Genomic DNA, 22,276 nt, shown 5'->3' with positions numbered 1-22,276 from the left:
ATATCTATGAATACACAACGAGAGACAGAGAAAGAGAGAGAGAGAGAGACAAAAAGGGATGAAGAGAAAGAAACAGAAAGATAGACACAGACTGACGAAAGGAAATAGAAGATCTGCTGGATTTTTAATACTGCCAAAGAACCAGGAATCACCCATGTAAGTAATGTGGAAAACAGAAAGGGTCAGACCACAGTGTGGATAGCGAAGGGGGTCAGAATCAGAATTAGCATGATGGAATGAGTGGGTGCTTTTATTTACTCACCCTCTGTATGAATGGTGGAGACGTAACTCCAGTTGTAGCGTTTGACGATGTCCACCATGGCTCTGGCCTGCTGCGCATCAGATGGTACGACCCTCATGAAGTATTTATACAGTGATTTGTCGCTCAGGTCCATGCTGGTGGCCGAGTAAGCGATCTGAGGGATGTTGAACAGCTGCAGCAGGTTCTGCACCTGAATGGCCACCGAGCTCGAGCCAGGTCCAATCAAGCCCACGATGGGCTTCTTCCCCTTGGGGGGCAGGCCTTCTGAACACTTAACCCCACCCCCAGTTGCCATGTCTTCGGAAACGGGTTCGAGTGGAGCTGATGTGGGGCTCTCGGCAGCAATGAGCGAGTCACGTATGAACTCAATGCTCTGCTCGAGCGCGACAGCAGAGTGCCAACAGGAGTCACGTATCTCGCAGCCGAGCGTGACGTTGGGCAGGATGTCCGGGTCGGCGTTGATGCGGTCGAGCGTCAGCATCATGGCCTCGACGCGCTGGATGCCGTACTGCTCACGCACAGCACCGCACTTGCGCTCGTGGGCGCGGTCTGCCGCCGGCTGGTGGTGGACGGAGAACAGAGCACCAATGATCAAGTCGCCAGGCACGTAGGCCACCACGCGACGTTCGTTTGACTGGAGGGAGGATAGGACAAGCGGGACAGACATCAGAACCAGGAAGAGGGGAAGGAAAGCGGCAGCCATTTTGAGAAAACTTTCTTTCTTTCTCTTTAACAAGATTGTACTTTCCCAGTCACAACAGCAAGGACGGTCACAATGGCGTCCATTTTGAGAAAAAAAAACATGTAGTGCACCAAGATGGATGGAAAAAATCTGTCCTCCTTAAAATTTCTCTTTAATAGTTGTAGCTGCGGCTGCAAAAACGATGATGGTTCATCAGGTGACTGAACGTTCTCAAAGTTCAAGTGTTCGCTCTGCTCCTTTTTCACCTCTACGGTGCAGGGGATTAGAGAGAGGCGGCCATTTTGAAAAAATAAGGATGGACAGAAGTAAAAAAAAAGTTGTCTCTATTCTCCTGTCTTTCTGCCTCTCAGCGAGGACAAACACGACGATGTCAACAACACCGGTTTCCAGACGCAGCAGCGTGTGTTAGCCGTGCGTGTTAAGAGTGTGTGTGCTCGAGGGTGAGGGGAAGAAGCCATTTTAGGATTGTAAGAAGGACACAATAAGGCAGATGGTTTTAAGCAGCAGATGTGAGTGTGTGTTAAGAACCTGCACATGCCTGTGTGCATGTGCGTGTGTGTGTGTGTGTGTGTGTGTATGTGTGTGTGTGTGTGTGTGTGTGCCACTCAGGTGCGTCACAACTCCGGCTTGCCGCTGTTCACGCACATTTCACACTCACACACACACATACAGGTGATAGTTCCAGTAGTTCCGGAAATCGCTGGATAGGCCATGGCGCCTGGGGCATGAGGGCGTTGCTATGGCAACCTGCAGGTTGAGGATGGTGTACGACGATAATAGTGTTTGTAACCTTGAATCAAAGAGAACACACACACACACACACACACACACACACAGAAGCACATGTGAATTAGAGGGACAGTTTGAACAGACACTAACATTAAGTCAAAATGACAAATTGAATGTGGTACAAGAGGAATAAAACACTGTAAAGATGATCACAGTAATTCTACTTTACGTCAGGTCACATGACACAAGCTGTCGTTGGTTATTTTTCTACAACAGCACAACCCCCGAGTGTTTATTCTTTCCTTAGCTGACAGCTATACACCCTGTCCCAGGCACTTACACTTGTTGCCTGTCATTAGAGTGACAGGACAGTTGGGGTGTCAACACTGCTGAAAGCTATGGGAAGACACACACACACACACACACACACACACACACATACACACACACACACACACACACACACACATACACACACACACACACACACACACACACACATACACACACTAGTCAGACTGAGATGATGAATCACTTCATATCTTTATTGATCTGCTTATTTCCCCTTGGCTCTGATTATGCCTCTCTCTCTCTCTCTCTCTCTCTCTCTCTGTCTCTCTCTCTGTCTTTCTCTCCATCTTTTCTCTCTATCTCTCTCTCTCTCACTCTGTATGTATGTCTCTTCGTATAAAACCCCAATATCTCTCTTTCTCCATCTCTCTCTTTCTCTCCATCTCTCCTTTTTTTCTCCTTCTTTCTTGCTATTTTTCTCTCCTTTCTCTCTCTCTCTGTTTCTTTTTCACTGACTTGTACGTCTCATTCTCAACGCGTCTCACTTTCTCTCTCTCTCTCTCTCTCTCTCTCTCTCTCTCTCTGTATATATACGTCCCTTCGTATAAAACCCCAATACCTCTCTTTCTCTCTCCGTCTCTCCATATCTCTTCTCTTTTCCCTCTGTCTCTATCTTTCTTGCTATTTTTCTCTTCTTTATCCCTTTTCTTTTTCACGGCCTTACGTCTATCTCTCTCTCTCTCTTTCTGTCTGTATCTTTCCGTCTGTCTCGCTCGCTCTGTCCGGTTTATCTCTCTTTCCATGCATCTCTCCTCTTATAAAACCCCAATACCTCTCCTTTCATCCCTCTCTTCCTTTTTTTTTACCTCCTTATCTCTGCCTTTCTTGCTATTTTTCTTTTCTTTCTTCTTCCCTTTCTCTCTGATTCTTTTTCCCCTGCCTTTTATCAGTCTCTCTACACCTCTGTAAATCTCAATACACCTTTCTAAATTCATCTTTCTCTCCTTTCCCTCAGTGTCTACCTTCATCTTTCCTTTTTTTTCTGTCTTCTATTAGACATATTGCTGTCAGATTCTTTCTCGCTGTTTGTCCGTCTCTCTCTCTCTCCACACCGCTTTCTTTGATCGCCCTCTCTCATTCACACCTTCTCTCTGCTCTCTCTTTCCCTCGCTGTCCATCCATCCATCTTTCTACATCCTTTTTTTTTCTTTCCGTCTGTTTATATATATATATCTGTATCTGTCCATTTATACCTCTTGCCTCTGAACCCCAGTATCACTCCATTTTTCTCTCACCTTCAGTGTCTATTTCTATATCTCTCTTGGTCACACACTCTCCCTCCATCTCTCTTTATCTCCTTCCTTTTCTGTTTCTTAATCGCTCTGTCTTGCTCTCATTCCATCTTTCTCCTTTGCACTTCGTCCTCACTCTTTTTTTCTTGAAATCTTTTCCAATAGATAGACAAACAAACAAACAAACAAACAGATAGATAGATAGATAGATAGATAGATAGATAGATAGATAGAAAATGATGCTGATGCCTCTTGAAATAAACTGAGATGGCGGAGAACAGGTTGGAGAAAAGCTGCATGGTGGCATTATCAATCCCTGAACACACACACACACACACACACACACACACACACACATATTACAGTAAGGCAGTAAAACCCCTCGACCTTGGGCTGCGTCCTAAACCGCATTGTAGCCTTCCATCGGGACTAAATATTTCTAATAGCATTTCTACTTCCGGTTTTGGTATTAAACAGGTGATGGCAGGTTGTTTGAGGGAAATTATGGGATGCATCTGATGATTAGCAGTTATTTTTGATCGGAGACGGATATCTGCTGTGCGCGCGCGTGCTGTTTGGAGTCTTGATGGTCGAGCACGGATTATTTTTAAAAACATGCAATACTTTTTTTTTTTTTTTTTTTTTAAATGTTATATCGCGATATAACGACTTAGATCACTGGTTTATAACGGTGACTACACCGTCCTCGAGCCTGCAGCCGCTGTGTCATGTGTCCGCGCGCAGATGCTTAAGCCGGTGGCGGGAAATAAAAGGCACGAGAGCACAAAGTTGAGCTCGTGATGCACCGTGAAGACTTCAAAGGCTTTTGGTTTTATGTGATGAAAACACACACACACACACACACACAGAGAGAGAGAGAGAGAGAGAGAGCAGCGCGCGCTCACACGCACGCACACACACACACACACACGCCACAATTAACTCGCGCGATATATTAATTAAAAATAATAATAATAATAATAATAATTCCCGCGCGACCTTTTAGTCTTACCTGTCGCACGCGCTCAGTTCCTCCCCATGATCCGTTAAAGGTCGCGCGCTGTCCGGTTACAGTTGTATGTGCACGGAATAGATCCACACACACACACACACACACACACAAACACACATACACACACACACCCGCACGCACACAGGCGCGCGAGTTGTCCTCAGTAATTTCGGTTTGTAGACGCACGAGCTGCTGCTGCTGCTGCCGCTGCGATGAAAACGCCGAGAGCACCGCGAGCCTGTCCTCTAGGTATTAACGTCTCGCGCAGAGACACACACACACACACACACACACATATATATATACACACACATACACACACACCGACACTGTCCGATCCGCTGGTGCTCGCCGCACTCTCCCTCTCCCTCGCGCCAGCAGCCAGTCAGTCAGTCAGTGCTCGAGACAATCCTCCCACTCCGACTCCCACGCGCGTAACCGCGAAGTGTGAAACACACCGCGCGCGTCTGAACACACACACACACACACACACACACACACACACTGCACCGCGGATCATGTGTGCAGGAAACAACCATATCTCTTCTAGATGAAATCATTTAAGACTGTGTGTGTGTGTGTGTGTGTGTGTGTAACGAATGGGGATGAATCCCAAATGGCTCCCTATACAAGTGCACTGGCACTAGAAGGATATAACATTATGGCTTGTATTATACATACATACATACATACAGTACATACCTTATGCTATGGTGTACTTTTTGTCCAGTTTGGGTTACAACTGTAACCCAAGTGCACTATACAGGATATAAAACAACGACTGCATCCTCTGGAATAGAGGATCACGTCTGGCTCAGTCTGGAATAGAGGATCATGTACCCTGTGTGGTGCACATCCTCACCTGCGTACTTTTCGTGTACATCTGCAAGACACCTGTACTCCAGGATTGCGAGTCGAACTCTAAAATGTTTAGCGATTTCATGCACAGCGACATTAAACTTACTCACGAGCTCTGTTTGTCTTTACGCTGCACTGTTATCGTGACTGTTGTCATGAACTGACCGAAAAACTCTGACCTTACATTCAGAGCTATTTATTAATCCAGAAAATCCAGACGGCTGATATGCAGAGCAGAGCTTTGAAGAGTTGAAGGTTGTATCAGAGTTTTTTTTGTAATATCGTAAATTTAAATCTGTTAGTGTTAGTGTTAGGACTCAATAACGTCCAAGAACATACTCTTAAAGTCTATTATCAGATATTGAAACGATAATAAAACAAGCGCATTGATACAAGCCTGTGATTAGCATTTCAGGAGGCACTACTGTCAGAGCTGCTGTTATAGGAAATTAATCAACCTTCTGACCAATCAGAATCAAGAATTCAACTTGACTGGTGTACTATGGAAAAAACTATGGTGAAAATGGAAAACGTTTTGTGTATCTCATACAGCATTCAAACCTCATTGGCATTTCTGGAAGCTACAGAAAAAAGGTCTCAGGAAAAAAAAAGGGACCAAACTTTACTTTTTTTAATCATCATGTACCTTTAGCATTTATCTTTCATATGCACAAATAATTGAACTTTAAAGGCCGCTGAAAAGACTACTACCTTGTAAAGCTTTCCTCTAAAAGCTAAGTGAAGTTTCACCACATGCACCTTCACAGGTCAAAGTTACACACTAAAGGTACTAACGGAACCACCCCAGCGAAGGAAAAGGCCATTTCGGTACTTTTATTTCTGAAAGTGTAAAGCTCCACACTCCGAGTCATTCTTCGCTTCATGGGTCACTTCTACAAGTCATGTTTGATTCACGTCCTGCAGCCGAGTCGATTCTGAGTCGAATCACTTCCTCTTTGGAGCTGATTTGGAAGCAGATGGGTTCGTTTAGTTCTCACCTGCCTAACGAAGAGCACAGAGTGAGACGACACACCACAAAAACGATGGTTTCACCGCAATAATTACACATCAGATTGATCCTCGGTGCACTCAGAACAATTACAGAACCTGCAATAAGCTGCAGGAAAATCACTACCTCACTATCAAGTGCATTTAAGATCACTTCAAGATCAGCAACATTGCCATCGTAATCATCACCATGGCAACCTTTCCTTGCGTCTCCCCCGCGCCGTGTGACTGTCATTCCCCCGGCTCGCGGCCGTTAAAATGTGTTGTTGTGTCTCAGCTTGTGTTCTCCGTTTATATTCAAGAGTACAGACTCATGGAATAAACCAATCAGCATTTCTGCATTATCATTGCTCTTCCTTCACCTCCGCACATGTTGCTAAAAATTAGCTAGCTGATATAAAGAAGCAGATTATTAGCTATCTGGTAGCTAAACATGGTTCAATTGTCACCTAAGATAAAATACACCTTATGGAAACTTTGTGTAAGCTTGTTTTCTACCAGATAGCATATATAAAATCTATAAAACAAATGTGTTCCCCATTAGCTAGCTAATCCTACATAAACATGATTAGCTTGCTGGTATGGTACTAAAACGAAGTTAACGATATAAAACATTGTTGGCTTGTTTGTAGCTCTCAAACGCATGTATACAAAGCTATCTTGTCGTCTATTAGCTAGTTGATATAAATACGTGTACGATAAATGAACTTGTGTCTCGTTATAGCTAGGTGATATATGTATATATATAAGTTTATTTAGGATTGTTAGATTTTAGCTAGCTAATATAACTGCTACATACATACTTATTGGCTATTATCTAGCTAGCATAAACTAGCTAGATAATAAATTTTTAGCTAGGAAATTAGCCCTGTTACTATAAGTAAATAAAAATAAAGTTAAGCTGGTTAGCTTCTTCTTCACGGGCTAATGGGAAGGAAATGTAAAGTTGATTAGAAAAATAAATGTATGTATTAGTTGATAATCAAAATTAGTACATAAATAACTACCTAGTAAAAACAATATGTTTATTATTGTATATATGGTACATAAGAGGTATGAGTATTTTTAAAAATCATAACATAACGAAGTTAACAATGTTACTATAGAAATGATAATGTATTAGAATAAGCATGGTAATGTGGTAAGCTTGTAATTTGCAGCTGCACCACGGTCTGAAATTTTATCGACACTTTCCGACCAATCAGAATTCAGATTTCAACAGCACTGTGGTAAAAAGGCTAATAACCAATGAGCTGAATGGAAATGGTTATAAACGTGGCATGTAGCACGTAGCTTTGGACAATATGTGCATCTCACATTTTTTTTGTTCTAAAGATTTGTGTTCTCAGCCATGGTTTCCTTCATTTCTTTCTTGTTTTTTTTTTCCCTCCTGCAAAATGCGCACACAGCTAACACAGCTAGCATAACAAACTCTTCCTTGAGTTTATCCGACATGATCATGAGAAATTCTGTAAGCGTATAATCGTAAAATGTGCAAATTAATGTTATATGGATGAGTTCAGCCAGTGAAACAGTTTATAATTTCCTTCAAAAATACAAATCGTATCGCATGCTGCTAGCGTACTAGCACTTCAAATCATGCTAGCAGCGATTAACCATTAAATCATGCGGCTAGTGATCTAAGTTTTAGGACATAAATACTCAGTCTGGTGCGCAGCCATTGTTCATTATTTTGTTTCTCACCCTTGTTTGTCCTTGTGTGTGTCTGTGTGTGTGTGTGTGTGTGGGTGGAAAAGCGATGGGACCTTTTAACTGAATTGGCTTTCGGCTTTTTCCCCAAATGTGGTTTGGATTAACGAGCGAAGGATTAAACCGCCATTAAAGAGCACAAAATCTCTCAAACTGCTCCATTTGTACTCTTTCCCTTGCTCACAACCACACACACATACACACACACACACACACACAGATGCAGCTAAGCCAGCATGATTCAGCCTTGAGACTGTTTTGATCCCAGGGTGAATGGTGTTCAGCGAGGCCTCGTTTCGATTAACTCTCTGACGCGTGGGAAATGGCTCTGTCTTTATCACCGAGACTTGCATCATTATTCGAGCTCAGCAGCTCAGACAAACTCCAGAGAGAGAAAGTGTTCTTGAGTTATTCCTGTTTACACGGTTTAGCATAACAAAATAGAGCTGAGACTTAATAACTAAACATCATTATAGCAATAATAAGAACATATAAGACCTAACGTATAACTAATGTAAAAAAAAATGATTAGAATTAAGTAGCTAATATTAGCAAACTGCAAAATAGGTATAAACATTGTTATGTTTTTGGCTATAGGTGTCAAAATTAAGACTCGCAAGACTCTAATATGGCATGCTGTAAAAAAATAATAATAATAACAGTGAAACAGCCTGTAGTACCTATTGCTTAACATTTTCACACTTTCTAGAATTGACAGCGTGCGTGGGCTCGCATCTCACAGTGCTGAAACGCTGGCTAAAATGGACGCCTGCTGCGTTTGATGCAAGTCAGACCCACGTCTAAAACGATTCAGGTGTTGGTCTTTAGTGTGATTCGGTGATCAACCGGTGTATTAGAGCTGGATTACTGAGCGGGTCTCCTGGGCACGTGCACACGGCCACTGGCCAGGATGAGCGCAGATTTGATGAAAATGATCAGGATACAGTCACAGAATCTGAAATATATTCAGAAATGTTATTGGTGTGTATGTGGTGTCAAATACAAGATGTTTAATACTCCTTTCTGATTATTTTTTGAACACTTGAGGCCATTCTGATACATGTAGATACATTTCAGTGCAAAAAAATACATTATAATGCTATAATAATAATAATAATAACAACAATAATAATAATAATAGAAGTGTTATTGGTGTGTATGTATGTGGTGTCAAATACAAGACATTTAATACTCCTTTCTGATTATTTTTGGAACATTTGAGGCCATTCTGATACATGTAGATTCATTTCAGTGCAAAAAATACATTATAATGCTATAATAATAATAATAATAGTAGTAGTAGTAGTAGTAGTAGTAATAATAATAATATAAATAATAATCATAATAATAATAATATAAAATACAAAGTTAAATTATACATTAACAAATATCACACATCATAAATAATGTAAATAAATATAAATGTTAAATGTAAAGTGTAAATATTAAATGTGTATATTAAATGTTAATGTTAAATATATATCTAAATGTTCAAAGTAACTGTAAATGTTAAATGTATATATTAAATGTTAATGATAAATGTATATTGTTAATTATTGTATTGTTATTATAAATCTAATTGTTCAATATAAATCTAAATGTTAAATGTAGAAGTTAAATGTATCACTCTCAGAGTTGTGTCATTGGTTTTCCAGAGCCACAGTTTTCTTTTTTTGTTGTTTTTTTTTTTTAACACCAAATGCCACTAGTTTTGGAGTTTTGGGTTGAGGTTGAAGGTGTAAAAAGCACGTTCACTGGTTTACTTCTAAATGCATCAGAATGACCTTAGTATAAATTTTAGAGTATAAATTTTTTTACATTTGGCGCCCATTGGTGTGTGGGTCTGAACTCTGTACGCTATGAGCGGTCAGTCAGGTCCGGACTGTTTTTACCTGGAGCTAGATAAACGGATGAAAAAAAAATCATGCATAACTATAAACCTACACTAAGTGTGTCAATGAAAAGAAAAGTTGAAAAGGTAAGAGAAGCTAGAGAACATTCATTTTGCCAAATGGGTGGGAGTACAAATGCACTCAGAACTAAACAAGGGGCAAAGAAGACTCAACATTGAGTCATGGCTAAGCGGTGAGTCGGAGTGTCGATGGACTTTGATGATTTGGAGGATGAGTTTGTGAGGAGAAAAGCAAGAAAGAAGCCTAAGGGTCGTCTAAGGTAAGATCTGTGCCATGTGTGCATCACTGAAGCTACTCAAACACTCGTTATGGATGTGTGATGTAGAAATGCATGTGTTTTATTTGTAATGCATTGGCTCTTGCCTAGGGGTCCAGTGTTTAATAATCCATCTATTAGTGTACAGATATATATAAATATGGCTGGGGAGTAAAAAGAAACGTGTGAAAACAAGAGAGAAGGAAGACTAAGGATGATCTGAGTATGATCTTAGTGTACAGGTCCATGTGGGTTCTTCTAAAATCTTTCTATTAACATTATCAGTATTTGATATTTGGATGAACAGATTATTGGTGTTAATCAGTAGAATAGTTACTAATGTAAAAACTGAACAGTCTTAGTTTATGGTCTTTCAAGAGCTCACAATGTAGTGAAGAGGATGCGGTTCTGGATATAGCGCCCCAGATTTTCAGAAGGGGGCGAGCTTTTCTGTCCCTAGGCCACCGTAAAAAGAAGTGACACTAAGCCCCGCCCACTTTACATGCAAAGTCTGGTGTTGGGTCAAGAAGAACCAGGATCAGAACATGGCCTTGATCTCTTATTAAAAACTCTGTGTGTGTGTGTGTGTGTGTGTGTGTGTGTCACAGATAAGCCTAACGAGTCTGGTTGCCATGGCATCCGTTTAAGAGACATACTGACGAGCCGAGAGTGAGAGTAGAGGGTGTAATTGAGCTTTCACATACCAGTAGTTAAAATCACACACACATACACACACACATACACACACACATACACACACACACAGCTGTGTGGGCATGAAAAGAGAAAGGCCAGAGGAGATACTTCCTAACTAATCATTCATTCATACACACTAGTATATATAAATACACACACACACACACACACACACAGTTTGTCCTACAATCCTTATGACAACCTTCCACTGACATACACAATATTTATTCATGTGGAAATGATGTATACATTTGAGTCAAGTTTCCGTAGAGTGTCAAAGCTTCAGTTCATCTTTAATGTATTTTAATTTTAATTAAGTAAACAATAATAGATTTTCTGATAAATATGTATTTATTCATATATACTATATTATAATATTTAACTTACACTCATGTTTCTGTAAGTCTCTCCTCAGAGGGCTGTTATCTGTAAGAGACATTTAATTAAAGTTTTGCTCACACTGCCCTCTTGTGGTTAGACTGTACAAATAAAAATGTATTCATATATATATTTTTTATCAATATACAGTATATTCCACATTTTTATAGCAATATTTTAACTTTTTTTAATTCATTATATTATTTGCTTTCTATTTAGATATATATTCTTAAACCTTGATCAATTTCCTAAACAATGGCGGCAGAAAAATCGCTGCTTTTTGGTCATATTTACACATTCATGATATTTTAGTAATAATTCTGAAAAGGATCATGAATAAGGGACCAACCGTCAGTGTTCAGTTGTTGAATTCAGAAATTCAGGAAGAAACTATAAACATGGACAGCACTTGGAAAATGACTTTTTCCACCACATTCTCTGATTGTAGCCACGCCCCCAAGTGCGGCTCAGGTCTGTGATTGGACCGTGATTGCATTTCAGTGTGACACGGCTGCGAAGTACTGATGAACATGAACAAATGCAATGCACCTAGGAATGATGTTGGTTTCTGACATTAGGCTTTAATTCTTAAAAATGAATCCTTTTATATTATATTATATTATATTATATTATATTATATTATATTATATTATATTATATTATATTATATTATATTATATTATATTATATTATATTAACGAATCCCTGGATCACATTCGTAAAGGTATTTCTGTTGGAATACATGAACTTAATTTGAGTTTGTTAATAAGATCTATCTAATACTACTTTGATACTGTTTGAATTGTGCCCTAAAATAAATTAATATACATAATAAATAGCTAACTGGTGGATATTTTGAACTTTAGCTAGTTTATTCCTTTGGTCTTTATTGCGAATGAAAAAAAAAGTATTTTACTCTTATGATCATTTCCTCAGGCTTTCTCTCTAAATGGAGGCTTTCTCATATTCTTCTTCTCATTGATAAATTAATATCCTCGTGACATCCACCTCAAATCTGACATATTTCAGCAAATATAGACTCGTCTTTGTGATTATATTAAAAAAAAGGCATCTTTTGAGATGTTCATCCACTAATCAGATTATTACTTGTACTAAATGTTATGCCATCTATTTCTGAATACGTTTTTCTGATTTCATGATTTCAGCCTCTTGTTTTTTATCTTTGCTTTGTTTTGACCCCATGATACCTTTTTGAAAACCTGAACATGTTATTGTGGCTCTGAGTACGAATGCTGTGACATCTGTAACACTAAATAAAACCAAAAAAACGTAAGAGCAATGCAGTGCAGGTTTTGCTTTTCAGTGTGCTACGTTTCCTGCATGTCACTAACGAAAAGCAACAACTTGTACGTATTGTATTTCATGTTTTTTTTTTTTACCGGTGTGATTGTCTGAAACGGCATGAAATCTTCTCCCCAATTTATCAACACCTCTGAAGAAAATGTTGATACTTCTGATTTTCTGCTTCACGTATTCCTGGTTCTGTCTTGTTTCTACTGTCACCATATTTTAAAAAAGTAGCTATGTGCTAGCTTACACCCGCAGCCATATTGCCAATTCTTTCTTTAATGTTTTACTTTAACCACTTTGTCTATTGTAGGTTCGTTTTCCTACGTTCCTACATTTTACGAGTTCCACAGCATGGTCATGTCATCAGGCAGCATTAAGTCTCAGTGATTCAGCACAGCGAGTTTGTGGGCCGGCAGACTGATATGTAAAAGCTAAAACTGGCCTCTCTGTCTGTCTATCGCTTGATCTCTCTTTTTTTCTGTAGTGGGATTAGCCGGTCCTCACGAGCCGCTCCTGTAACGTGACCATCTTATGATTCAACCGAACTGAGAGAAACACACGTAGGACAGCACATGATACACACACACACATACACACACATACACACAGGCAGGGTCTTTATACAGTCCCCGCCAAAAGTATTGGAACTACATGACCAGTTCTTTTGTTTTTGCTATACACTGAAGACATTTGTGTTTGAGATTAAAAGATAAATATGAGACGATAGATCGGAATTTCAGCTTTCATTTCCTCATATTTACATCTAGATGTGTTAGAACATGGCATCTTTGGTGGCAGACCACCCAATTTTAAGTGAGTAAAAGTATTGGAACAGATAGTCTTAAAGTGAATTAGAGTTAATAACACTTCAGATCAAAAATATTGGAACATGCGACTGAGAGGTGTTTCTTGTTGCCCAGGTGTGTCCTGTTAGATTGATTGTTTAAACAATTAATAAATCTGAAGGTCTGCTCTTGGTCTGAGCCCTGGGTTTAGCCTGTGAAGACTGCATTTGTTGTTAAAAAGGACAAACCAACATGAAGACCAGAGAGCTGTCTATGGGAGAAAAGCAAACCATTTTGAAGCTGAGAAAAGAGGGAAACTCTATCAGAGCCATCGAACAAGCATTGGGCATAGCCGATACAACAATTTGGAACGTCCTGGAAAAGAAAGAAACCACTGGTGTACCAACAACCAGACATCAAACAGATCAGCCTAGGAAACCAACAGCAGTTGATGACAAACATTGTAAGAGCTGTGAATAAAAACCCAAAAACATCAGTCAGTGACATCACCAATAACCTCCACAGGGCAGGGGTGAAGGTATCACAATCCACTGTTCAAAGAAGACTTCGAGAGTAGAAATATAGTGGTCATACCACAAGATGCAAACCTCTCATCAGCAGTAACAATGAGAATGCCAGATTGGAATTCGCAAAAAAGTCCAGAGATGATCCACAAAGTTCTGGAACCAAGATGAACCTCTACCAAAGTGATGGAAAGGCTGAAATGTGGAGAAAGAAAGGATCTGCTCATGATCCAAAACATACAAGCTCTTTAGTCAAGCACAGTGGAGGTAGTGTCATGGCTTGGGCTTGCATGGCTGCTTCTGGAACAGACTCACTAATCTTTATTGATGATGGAACTCTGTTCTGTCTGCCAATTTACAGAGAAATGCATCTGAACTAATTGGGAAGAACTTCATGCATCATGCAGCAAGACAACGACCCAAAACACACTGCAACACAACAAAGCACTTCATCAGTGGAAAAAGTGGAAGCCTAGAAAAGCATCACAAAAGAAGAATGCAACAGTTTGGTGATGTCAGAGAGTCACCGGCTTGATGCAGTTATTCCAAGAAACCAAATATTAAGTGTCATTCACTTTAAGACTATCTGTCCCAATACTTTTGCTCACCCAAAAGATTGGGTGCCACCAAAGGTGCCATGTTCTAAGTTGTTTAACATCTAGATGTAAATATCAGGAAATGAACGCTGAAATTCTGATCTCTCGTCTCATATTCAACTTTTGATCTGAAACCCAAATGTCTTCAGCGTATAGCAAAAACAAAAGTATTGACCTTGCCATTCCAATACTTCTGGAGGAAACAGTGTAATATACTTTATATATATATATGTTCCCTAAACATAATATTTGTTTTTCCAGGAAATGTGAAATTCCAGAAATGTTCCATTACAGTGGTTAAATGGGTCTGTGCACCTGTTTGTGTTTGTGTGGGTTTCCTCTGAGTTCTCCGGGTTTCATCCCACTGTCTAAAAACATGCCACAAGATGGACTGGTCCTCTGTGTGTGTGTGTGTGTGTGTGTGTGTGTGTTTGTGTGTGTATATGCATGGTGCCCTGAGATGGACCGACGTCCCATCCCGACTTGCAACCAGTGGGATTGGCTTTATTATATTTATTATATACATAATGTATATGTGTATGTGTGTATTATTATATTTATTATATATATAAAGTATATGTGTATGTGTGTATTATTATATTTATTATATATATAAAGTATATGTGTGTGTATGTGTGTATTATTATATTTATTACTGTACTATTTGATTTATACAGTACAGTACAGTGCTCTTCCACAATGAGGTGTGATATTTTGTGACATTCTGTTTTTTTTTTTTAAGTTTTGTCATTTCATTGTATTTGACTTTTTTATATTCTGTAACACACACACACACACACACACACACGCAGCGTGGGATCACTGGAGCGCGTGAATTCCAAAAGGCTGAGCCCCGGGGAACTGACGGGGCTGATCCTAAACATGTGATGGTGTGTGTGTGTGTGTGTGTGTGTGTGAAGGTATGGGTGAGTTGAAGCGCAATCCCCTGCACTCTTTCACTCTTTTACGCACTCCGGAGCGTCTGATGCTCTCGCGCTTTGATCATGCAGCCGGTGACTCTCGCGGTGCTCTTCTTACTGCAGCTCGTGCGTGTGTCGCGCGCGCAGTTCCCGCGCCTGTGCGCGACCACCGAGGCGCTCCGGACTAAAACGTGCTGTCCCGCGTGGCCCGGTGATGGCTCGGTGTGCGGCGTGAGCTCCGGCCGCGGCTTCTGCCAGGACGTGTCGGTGTCCGATCTGCCGAACGGGCCTCAGTTCCCGCACAGCGAGGTGGACGACCGCGAACGGTGGCCGCTCGTTTTTTACAACCGCACGTGCCAGTGCGCGGGCAACTTCATGGGCTACAACTGCGGCGACTGCAAGTTCGGCTACTACGGTGCCAACTGCGCGGAAAGGCGCGTGAGCGTGCGGCGGAACATCTTCCAGCTGTCGGTGGCGGACCGGCAGCGCTTCATCTCGTACCTCAACCTGGCCAAGAACACCATCAGCCCCGACTACGTGATCGTGACGGGCACGCGCGCGCAGATGAACGACAGCGCGACCCCGATGTTCGCCGACATCAGTGTGTACGATCTGTTCGTGTGGATGCACTACTACGTGTCGCGCGACGCGCTCCTCGGCGGTCCCGGCAACGTGTGGTCGGACGTGGACTTTGCGCACGAGGCCGCCGCCTTCCTGCCGTGGCACCGCGTCTTCCTGCTCTTCTGGGAGCAAGAGATCCGCAAACTCACCGGCGACTTCAACTTCACCATCCCGTACTGGGACTGGCGGGACGCGCGCGACTGCCAGGTGTGCACGGACGAGCTGATGGGCGCGCGCAGCCCGCTCGACCCCAACCTCATCAGCCCCGCCTCGGTCTTCTCCTCGTGGAAGGTGAACAAACTCTGTGTATGTGTGTGTGTGTGTGTGTGTGCGCGCGAAGTGCTAGAGTGTGTGTTAGTGAGTGTTTGAGAGAGAGAGAGAGAGAGAGAGAGAGTGTGTGTGTTAGTTACTGCTAGAGTGTATGTGTATTAGTGAATGCTAAAGTGTGTGTGTGTGTGTGTGTGTGTTAGTCAGTGCTTGTGTGTGTCTGTGTGTGTGTCTGTGTGTTAGTGAATGCTAGAGAGTATGAGTTTGTGCATTAGTGTGTTCTAGAGTGTGTGTGTGTGTGTGTATTTTAGTTACTACTAGAGTGTATGTGTATTATTGAATGCTAAAGTGTGTGTGTGTGTGTTAGTCAGTGCTTGTGTGTGTGCGTTAGTGCTTGTGTGTCTGTGTGTGTGTGTGTGTGTTAGTGAATGCTAGAGAGTATGTGAGTTTGTGCATTAGTGAGTTCTAGAGTGTGTGTGTGTGTGTGTATTTTAGTTACCACTAGAGTGTATGTTTATTAGTGAATGCTAAAGTGTGTGTGTATGTGTGTGTGTGCACGAGTGTGAGTGTGTGTGTTATAGTGTGTTCATAGTTTTAATGGTTCCATCAACTACATATTCTTAATATATCGAACATAGAGGTAAAAATTGCCTTACATGTCCCCGCTACACACTTCAGTCATGGGCTGCGTCCCAAACCACATTCCATAACTTAATAAATAGGGAGCCAGAACAGTACATCACCAACAGACAGCTACACAAACCACCATTAAACAAAGAATGTTAGGTAAGTGTTAGCGGTTACATGGTTACCCTGAGAGGCCGCATCCCAAACCTTATACCCGCGTAGGCTACTAAACAGGGTGTCAAAGCTAGCTATTTAAGTATTTATGTTTTTAAACACTAAGTGTAATGCTAGCTAGCGTATGATTAATATCTTATTGTGTAGCTCTATTAGATATAATCGAGTTAACTTTTACTCCAATGATAAATCTTCTAGCAACCTTATTTAATTAAAAAAAGCTAATACTAGCTAGCTAGTTGCTCGATGTGGCACTCTGTAGGTGCTGTATTGATGTACAGTATACAGTACCCATTTTGCTAGTCTGGTATTCTAGGTGGTGTACTACTTTGCCAAAATATTTAGTATGGTAGTACGTATCGTAGTATTCCGTAGTCTAGGTGGTGTAATTTTATTGCATACTGTTCAGTAGGGTAGTGTAGGAAGTAGAGAGGAAAGCAGAGACCTCACCAGACCTGCACATACACACACACACACACACACACACACACACACACTCACTCACACAGTTCAGATTGTGAGGAGTAGCCTCGAGCACATTGTATTAGCTCTCACACACTCACATGTGACTCACACGAGGGATTCTAGCACCTCACGTACACACACAAGTGGTTTTGAGAGACATAAACCAAAGCCGCTTTACTCTCAGCGACTCAGTACATCAGAAAAAAAAACTTCCCTCTCTTTTTCCTGCTTATGAACTGAAAAGTCCACAAGCTGGACTTGGAAGAAATATAAAGCCTGTATTTGTGTGTGTAGGTGATCTGCACTCGTACAGATGCGTATAACGCACGTGAGGTGCTGTGTGACGGTGCACCTGAGGGTCCGCTGCTCCGTAACCCTGGCAGCCACGACCCTAGCCGTGTCAACCGGCTGCCTAGCAGTGCAGACGTGGATTTCGTACTCTCGCTCACGCAGTACGAGAGCGACACACTCGACAGACGGGCCAACATGAGCTTCAGGAATGTGCTAGAAGGTAAACACTAAACAGACAATACACAAAAACACCTTGTAATATTCTTGTTAGCTAGTTTTTATGGTTTTTCTCCTCCATTTTATTCTTTTTCATCTATCTAAACCTAGAAAATGGGATACCATAGGCAAGGCAAAGTTGACAGGTGGAATTGCATCAGTAAACAAACCAGGAACTACCTGCTAAATGGAAAGATAGTGAGTGTAGCAGAGCTAAAAGCCACCTGCTTAACCCTCTGGAGGACTTGGAATAATCCTATGAGTCAGGGTCTGAGCTTATAGCATGGGTGTTCAGGTCCTTGGGCGATCCCCAGGTTGGAATTTATTGTCTCAATGTTGGGCATCATGTTGGTACAGAAGATAACGTTGTCACCTCACAGCTCCAGGGTCCCCAATTCGATCCTGAGCTCAGGTTACTGTCTGTGTGGAGTACTCTCTGTACTGTCGCATGTTGTCCCTCTACCAGAGTGAGTTTCCTCCTGGTTCTTTGGTTTCCTTCCACCTACCAAAAACATCCCAGTATGTGGACTGACGACTCTAAATTGCTCCCGGGTGTGAGTGAGTGTGAGAATGGGTGTGTGGCACCCTGAGATGGACTGGCATCCCCTCCAGGGTGTTTTCATGCCTCATGCTTAGTGTTCTTGGGATAGGATCCACTGCAACCCTGACCAGGATAAAGTGATTATTGAAGATGAATAAATGAATGAATGTCGCAACTTTCCACCTGTTGTTTCTGTATACAGACTGTTGAAGGGGTGTGTGGGCTCCTTCCCAAACCCATTCAGCTCTGCATAACCACTGTTAGAGTGTTTGTTTGAGACGGGTTCCTTTCTGCATGTGGTCTTGACGGGGATGCCAGTGATTCCATAGAAACATTCTGGGCACGATAGATTGTAGATGTTATCCTAAAATTAAGCTCACAGCAACTTCCCATTTCTCCCAGAATGCTGCACAAATTCTGTATGTTAGCTGTGGCCAGAATATATGACTACATCATGCAAAAGACCTTAATTCTGGTGAAATGAATTGAAAAGAACCTCAGCAACTTGAAAAGCAGTGGATAAACTTGTTAGTTCTGTCTACTACAACTAGGATGGTGGTGGAACCTTCAGAGGATGGTAGATGGTAGATCTTCAACAAAGTCTACCGAGAAGTATAACCGTCATCAATGAGTTATGGGTAACATTTTTTTTAGAAAGACGTCTGTCTGCCAGTTGCATAGATGCCTCAGAGTATGGCTGAATGTATCTGGATATATCTTGAGCCAAATGAGCAGAATTTCTGGGCTAAAATCTGTGTGGCACAACTGGATGTCCTGTAATCACAGCAGTTTGTGCCCAAGCTAGCGAACTGTGTTAAATGGTGTTGAGTTGTGGAAGAGTTTCTCAGAGGCTTGTATCCTTACAGTGGAGTGTGGGATCACACCAGGGGGATCAGATATGAATTTGAGATGGGTAAATTGTTGAGCAGCAACTTCAGACTATGATAGGCCACTCTTCTGCACTTAGTAGAAGAAAAGTGCCTATTTTGTGTCGAGATGGTGGTAGTAGATAGGGTAGAAAACAAGCGTCCTGACTCCCTTTGTTTAGGAGATCTTGAATTTGAATCCCAATGACGCCACAGCTATTCGGGAGTCCAAGGAAGTCGAATTGGCCTTGTTATCTGAGAAGTGAGAAGGATGGTGTTACTCACTCCCCAGTAAATTAGAGAGGCGTTGTCCAATTATGGGTGTCTTTTGGGTGGTAACTATCATGAAATTGAGGATTTAGGCAATGGCTAAAATAAAGACGGAAAAACCTAGGATCCACTGGAGTTCTTTCATTGTACTAGGGTCTAGCTGTGACAATACTACAGCAACCTTATTGTCCTTCATGTTAGGCAGGGGTGTCCAATCTTATACTGAAAAGGCCGGTGTGGGTGCAAGGTTTCATTCCAACCAAGCAGAAGCCACAACCGAGTCTACTGAAGGCCAAGGTCAACTGATTAAACAGGAGGAATCAGGTATGGCTCCAGCTTGATTGGAATGAAAACCTGCACCCACACTGTCCCTTGGTGAATAAGATTGGACACCCCTGTGTTAGTTTGATGACGAAGACCTTCACAACTGGAACTGGCTACACTTTTCCTTGATAATACAAGTGTACAACATAAACTGTTGGTCTTGATAAAGATCAAACTACAGAATAAACTGACTCTTTAATGTTCCAAAGTATTATGCGAGGTACTCATAAGGTTTTTGCTGATTGTTTAAGCCTCTTAAACAACAACTGGAAGGCAAACCAAAAACCCTTCACCAACATGTGCCTGAGTAATGTACAAACACGTATGCACTGAACCTCAATGTGCTCTTTTGTATTTTATTTGAAGTTTGCCAATCTGATCAAAAAGAAATCAGGCAATCACGTGCAAGCGTGCAGATCCCATCCAAAAATAAACCAAACCATGCAACAGGCTACAAAACCCTGCAGATTTGTGTGCTTAAAACCTGCAGCGAGAGTGCGTGACATTACACGTGTCCATCTTTCCATCAATCCAGTGTGACTGATTTCCCATTAAAGCAACCATGATTTAGCACAAATTATAACAGAGCCTGAGCACTCTGAGCTCTTTCACAAATTGTATAGCTGATCTGAATGACTCAAAACTGGCATGTTTTTAAATCTTGGTGGGGAACAAATGTCCTCACAAGGACAGGAATAACTGACAGTTTTAACATTTGGCTGGTTGCCATGAGAAAAACTGTTTTCTTAGAAAAAAATACGGCTTCTAGTTAAAAAACTAAAGAGCCAAATGCTTTCCTTTAGGGTACTGAAGTTAAAGTTAGACTTAGGTGTAGCATTGTATCCATTATCTACATTAATAATTATGTCTTCACACAAGTGTGTGTGTGTGTGTGTGTTGTGTGTGTAGGTTTTGCGAGTCCAGAGACAGGTATGGCAGTGTCAGGCCAGAGCACGATGCACAACGCACTACACATCTACATGAACGGCTCGATGTCATCAGTGCCGGCATCAGCTAATGACCCCATATTCCTTCTGCACCATGCGTTTATAGACAGGTAAGATGAAAACACACACATCCACACACACACACACACACACACTGATACTGACAGTATTGCTGAGAGTTGATCTTTGTGTGTGTGTGTGTGTGTGTGTGTGTGTGTTAGCATCTTTGAGCGATGGCTACGTCTTCACCAGCCCCCGCGCACTAATTACCCAAATTCCAATGCTCCGATTGGACATAATGGAGGCTACAACATGGTGCCCTTCATCCCTCTGTACAGAAACATGGACTACTTCATCTCCACAAAAGAGCTGGGATACGAATACACCTACCTACTGGACCCAAGTGAGACAGACACACACCCACACACACACACACACAGACACACTGAGTTAATGTAGATTTTAGTGTCATTTAAAGCTCATACTCATACAAGTTATTTTCCTGAATTGTTACTATTATCTAGATTTTCTGCTAAATTTATAATTCATTTCTCTCTCTCTGTCTCACTCGCTCTAACTGTCTGTCTGTCTCTCTCCATGTGTCTCACTCCAGCTCAGCGGCTCCTGCAGGAGTTTATCACTCCTTACTGGGAGCATGTGCAGCAGATTTGGCCCTGGCTGCTTGGGGCCGCAGTGCTCGGAGCCCTGGTTGCCGCGGTCATCGCCGCGGTTATCAGAAGGGTTGTCATGGTGACGCGTCGCCAAGGGAACAGGAAGAATGGATACGGAGAGAAACAACCACTACTGAACAGCAGTGAGGAGGATACCGCCTCATATCAGACCACACTCTGAACACACACACACACACACACACGCACTCACACACACCATTAGAACAAAAACATCATGATATATACTGTACTGTATGAACACATATGACTATCTACACACACACACACACACACACACACACACACACACACACACACACACACGGATAACTCAACAGACAGACACGCATGGAAAAGTGAATACACACACACAGATAACTGAACACACACAACACACACAAAACATACACAACACACATACAGATAAAATAGACACACAAGGAAAAGTGAACACATACACACACATACACACACACACACACCACTCATACACAAATAACTCAACACACACACAGAACATACACGGGTAACACTCACATATGGATAACTGAACATACAGACACACAAACAACTGAACACACACACACAGATATCTGAACACACACACACACTGTGTCAGACCCAAAGACTGTACTGTATATTAATCTAAGTGCTTATTGTGTGAATAAAATGAACATGTACTGTGTTAATAAAAACACCAAAATGTTTATATATATACTGATTAAATAAAATGCTCATAAAATCCAAATACT

The 22,276-nt window shown here is 41.6% G+C and overlaps 2 protein-coding genes across 2 annotated transcripts in view; one reads left to right on the top strand and one right to left on the bottom strand.

The window, feature by feature from the left end:
* grm5b (glutamate receptor, metabotropic 5b) overlaps positions 1 to 4,785 on the bottom strand; it is a 49,672-nt gene extending 44,887 nt beyond the window's left edge. The window contains exons 1-2 of the mRNA XM_034310819.2: positions 4,290 to 4,785; positions 263 to 1,755 (exon numbers count right to left, since the gene is read on the bottom strand). Coding sequence (XP_034166710.2) covers positions 263 to 965 — 703 coding nt within the window. The 5' untranslated portion in view covers positions 966 to 1,755; positions 4,290 to 4,785. The remainder of the gene's footprint in view (positions 1 to 262; positions 1,756 to 4,289) is intronic.
* Positions 4,786 to 15,203: 10,418 nt separating this feature from the next.
* tyr (tyrosinase) lies at positions 15,204 to 22,247 on the top strand. The gene is made up of 5 exons (XM_026943498.3): positions 15,204 to 16,156; positions 17,693 to 17,909; positions 20,816 to 20,963; positions 21,075 to 21,256; positions 21,467 to 22,247. Exons 1-5 carry the CDS (start codon positions 15,329 to 15,331, stop codon positions 21,703 to 21,705), a joined length of 1,614 nt encoding a protein of 537 aa, XP_026799299.1. The 5' UTR covers positions 15,204 to 15,328; the 3' UTR covers positions 21,706 to 22,247.
* Positions 22,248 to 22,276: the final 29 nt, after the last annotated feature.

This window comes from Pangasianodon hypophthalmus, chromosome 14 (assembly GCF_027358585.1).
Source record: "Pangasianodon hypophthalmus isolate fPanHyp1 chromosome 14, fPanHyp1.pri, whole genome shotgun sequence".
Taxonomy (NCBI): domain Eukaryota; kingdom Metazoa; phylum Chordata; class Actinopteri; order Siluriformes; family Pangasiidae; genus Pangasianodon; species Pangasianodon hypophthalmus.
This window is presented reverse-complemented; position numbering and strand designations above follow the sequence as displayed.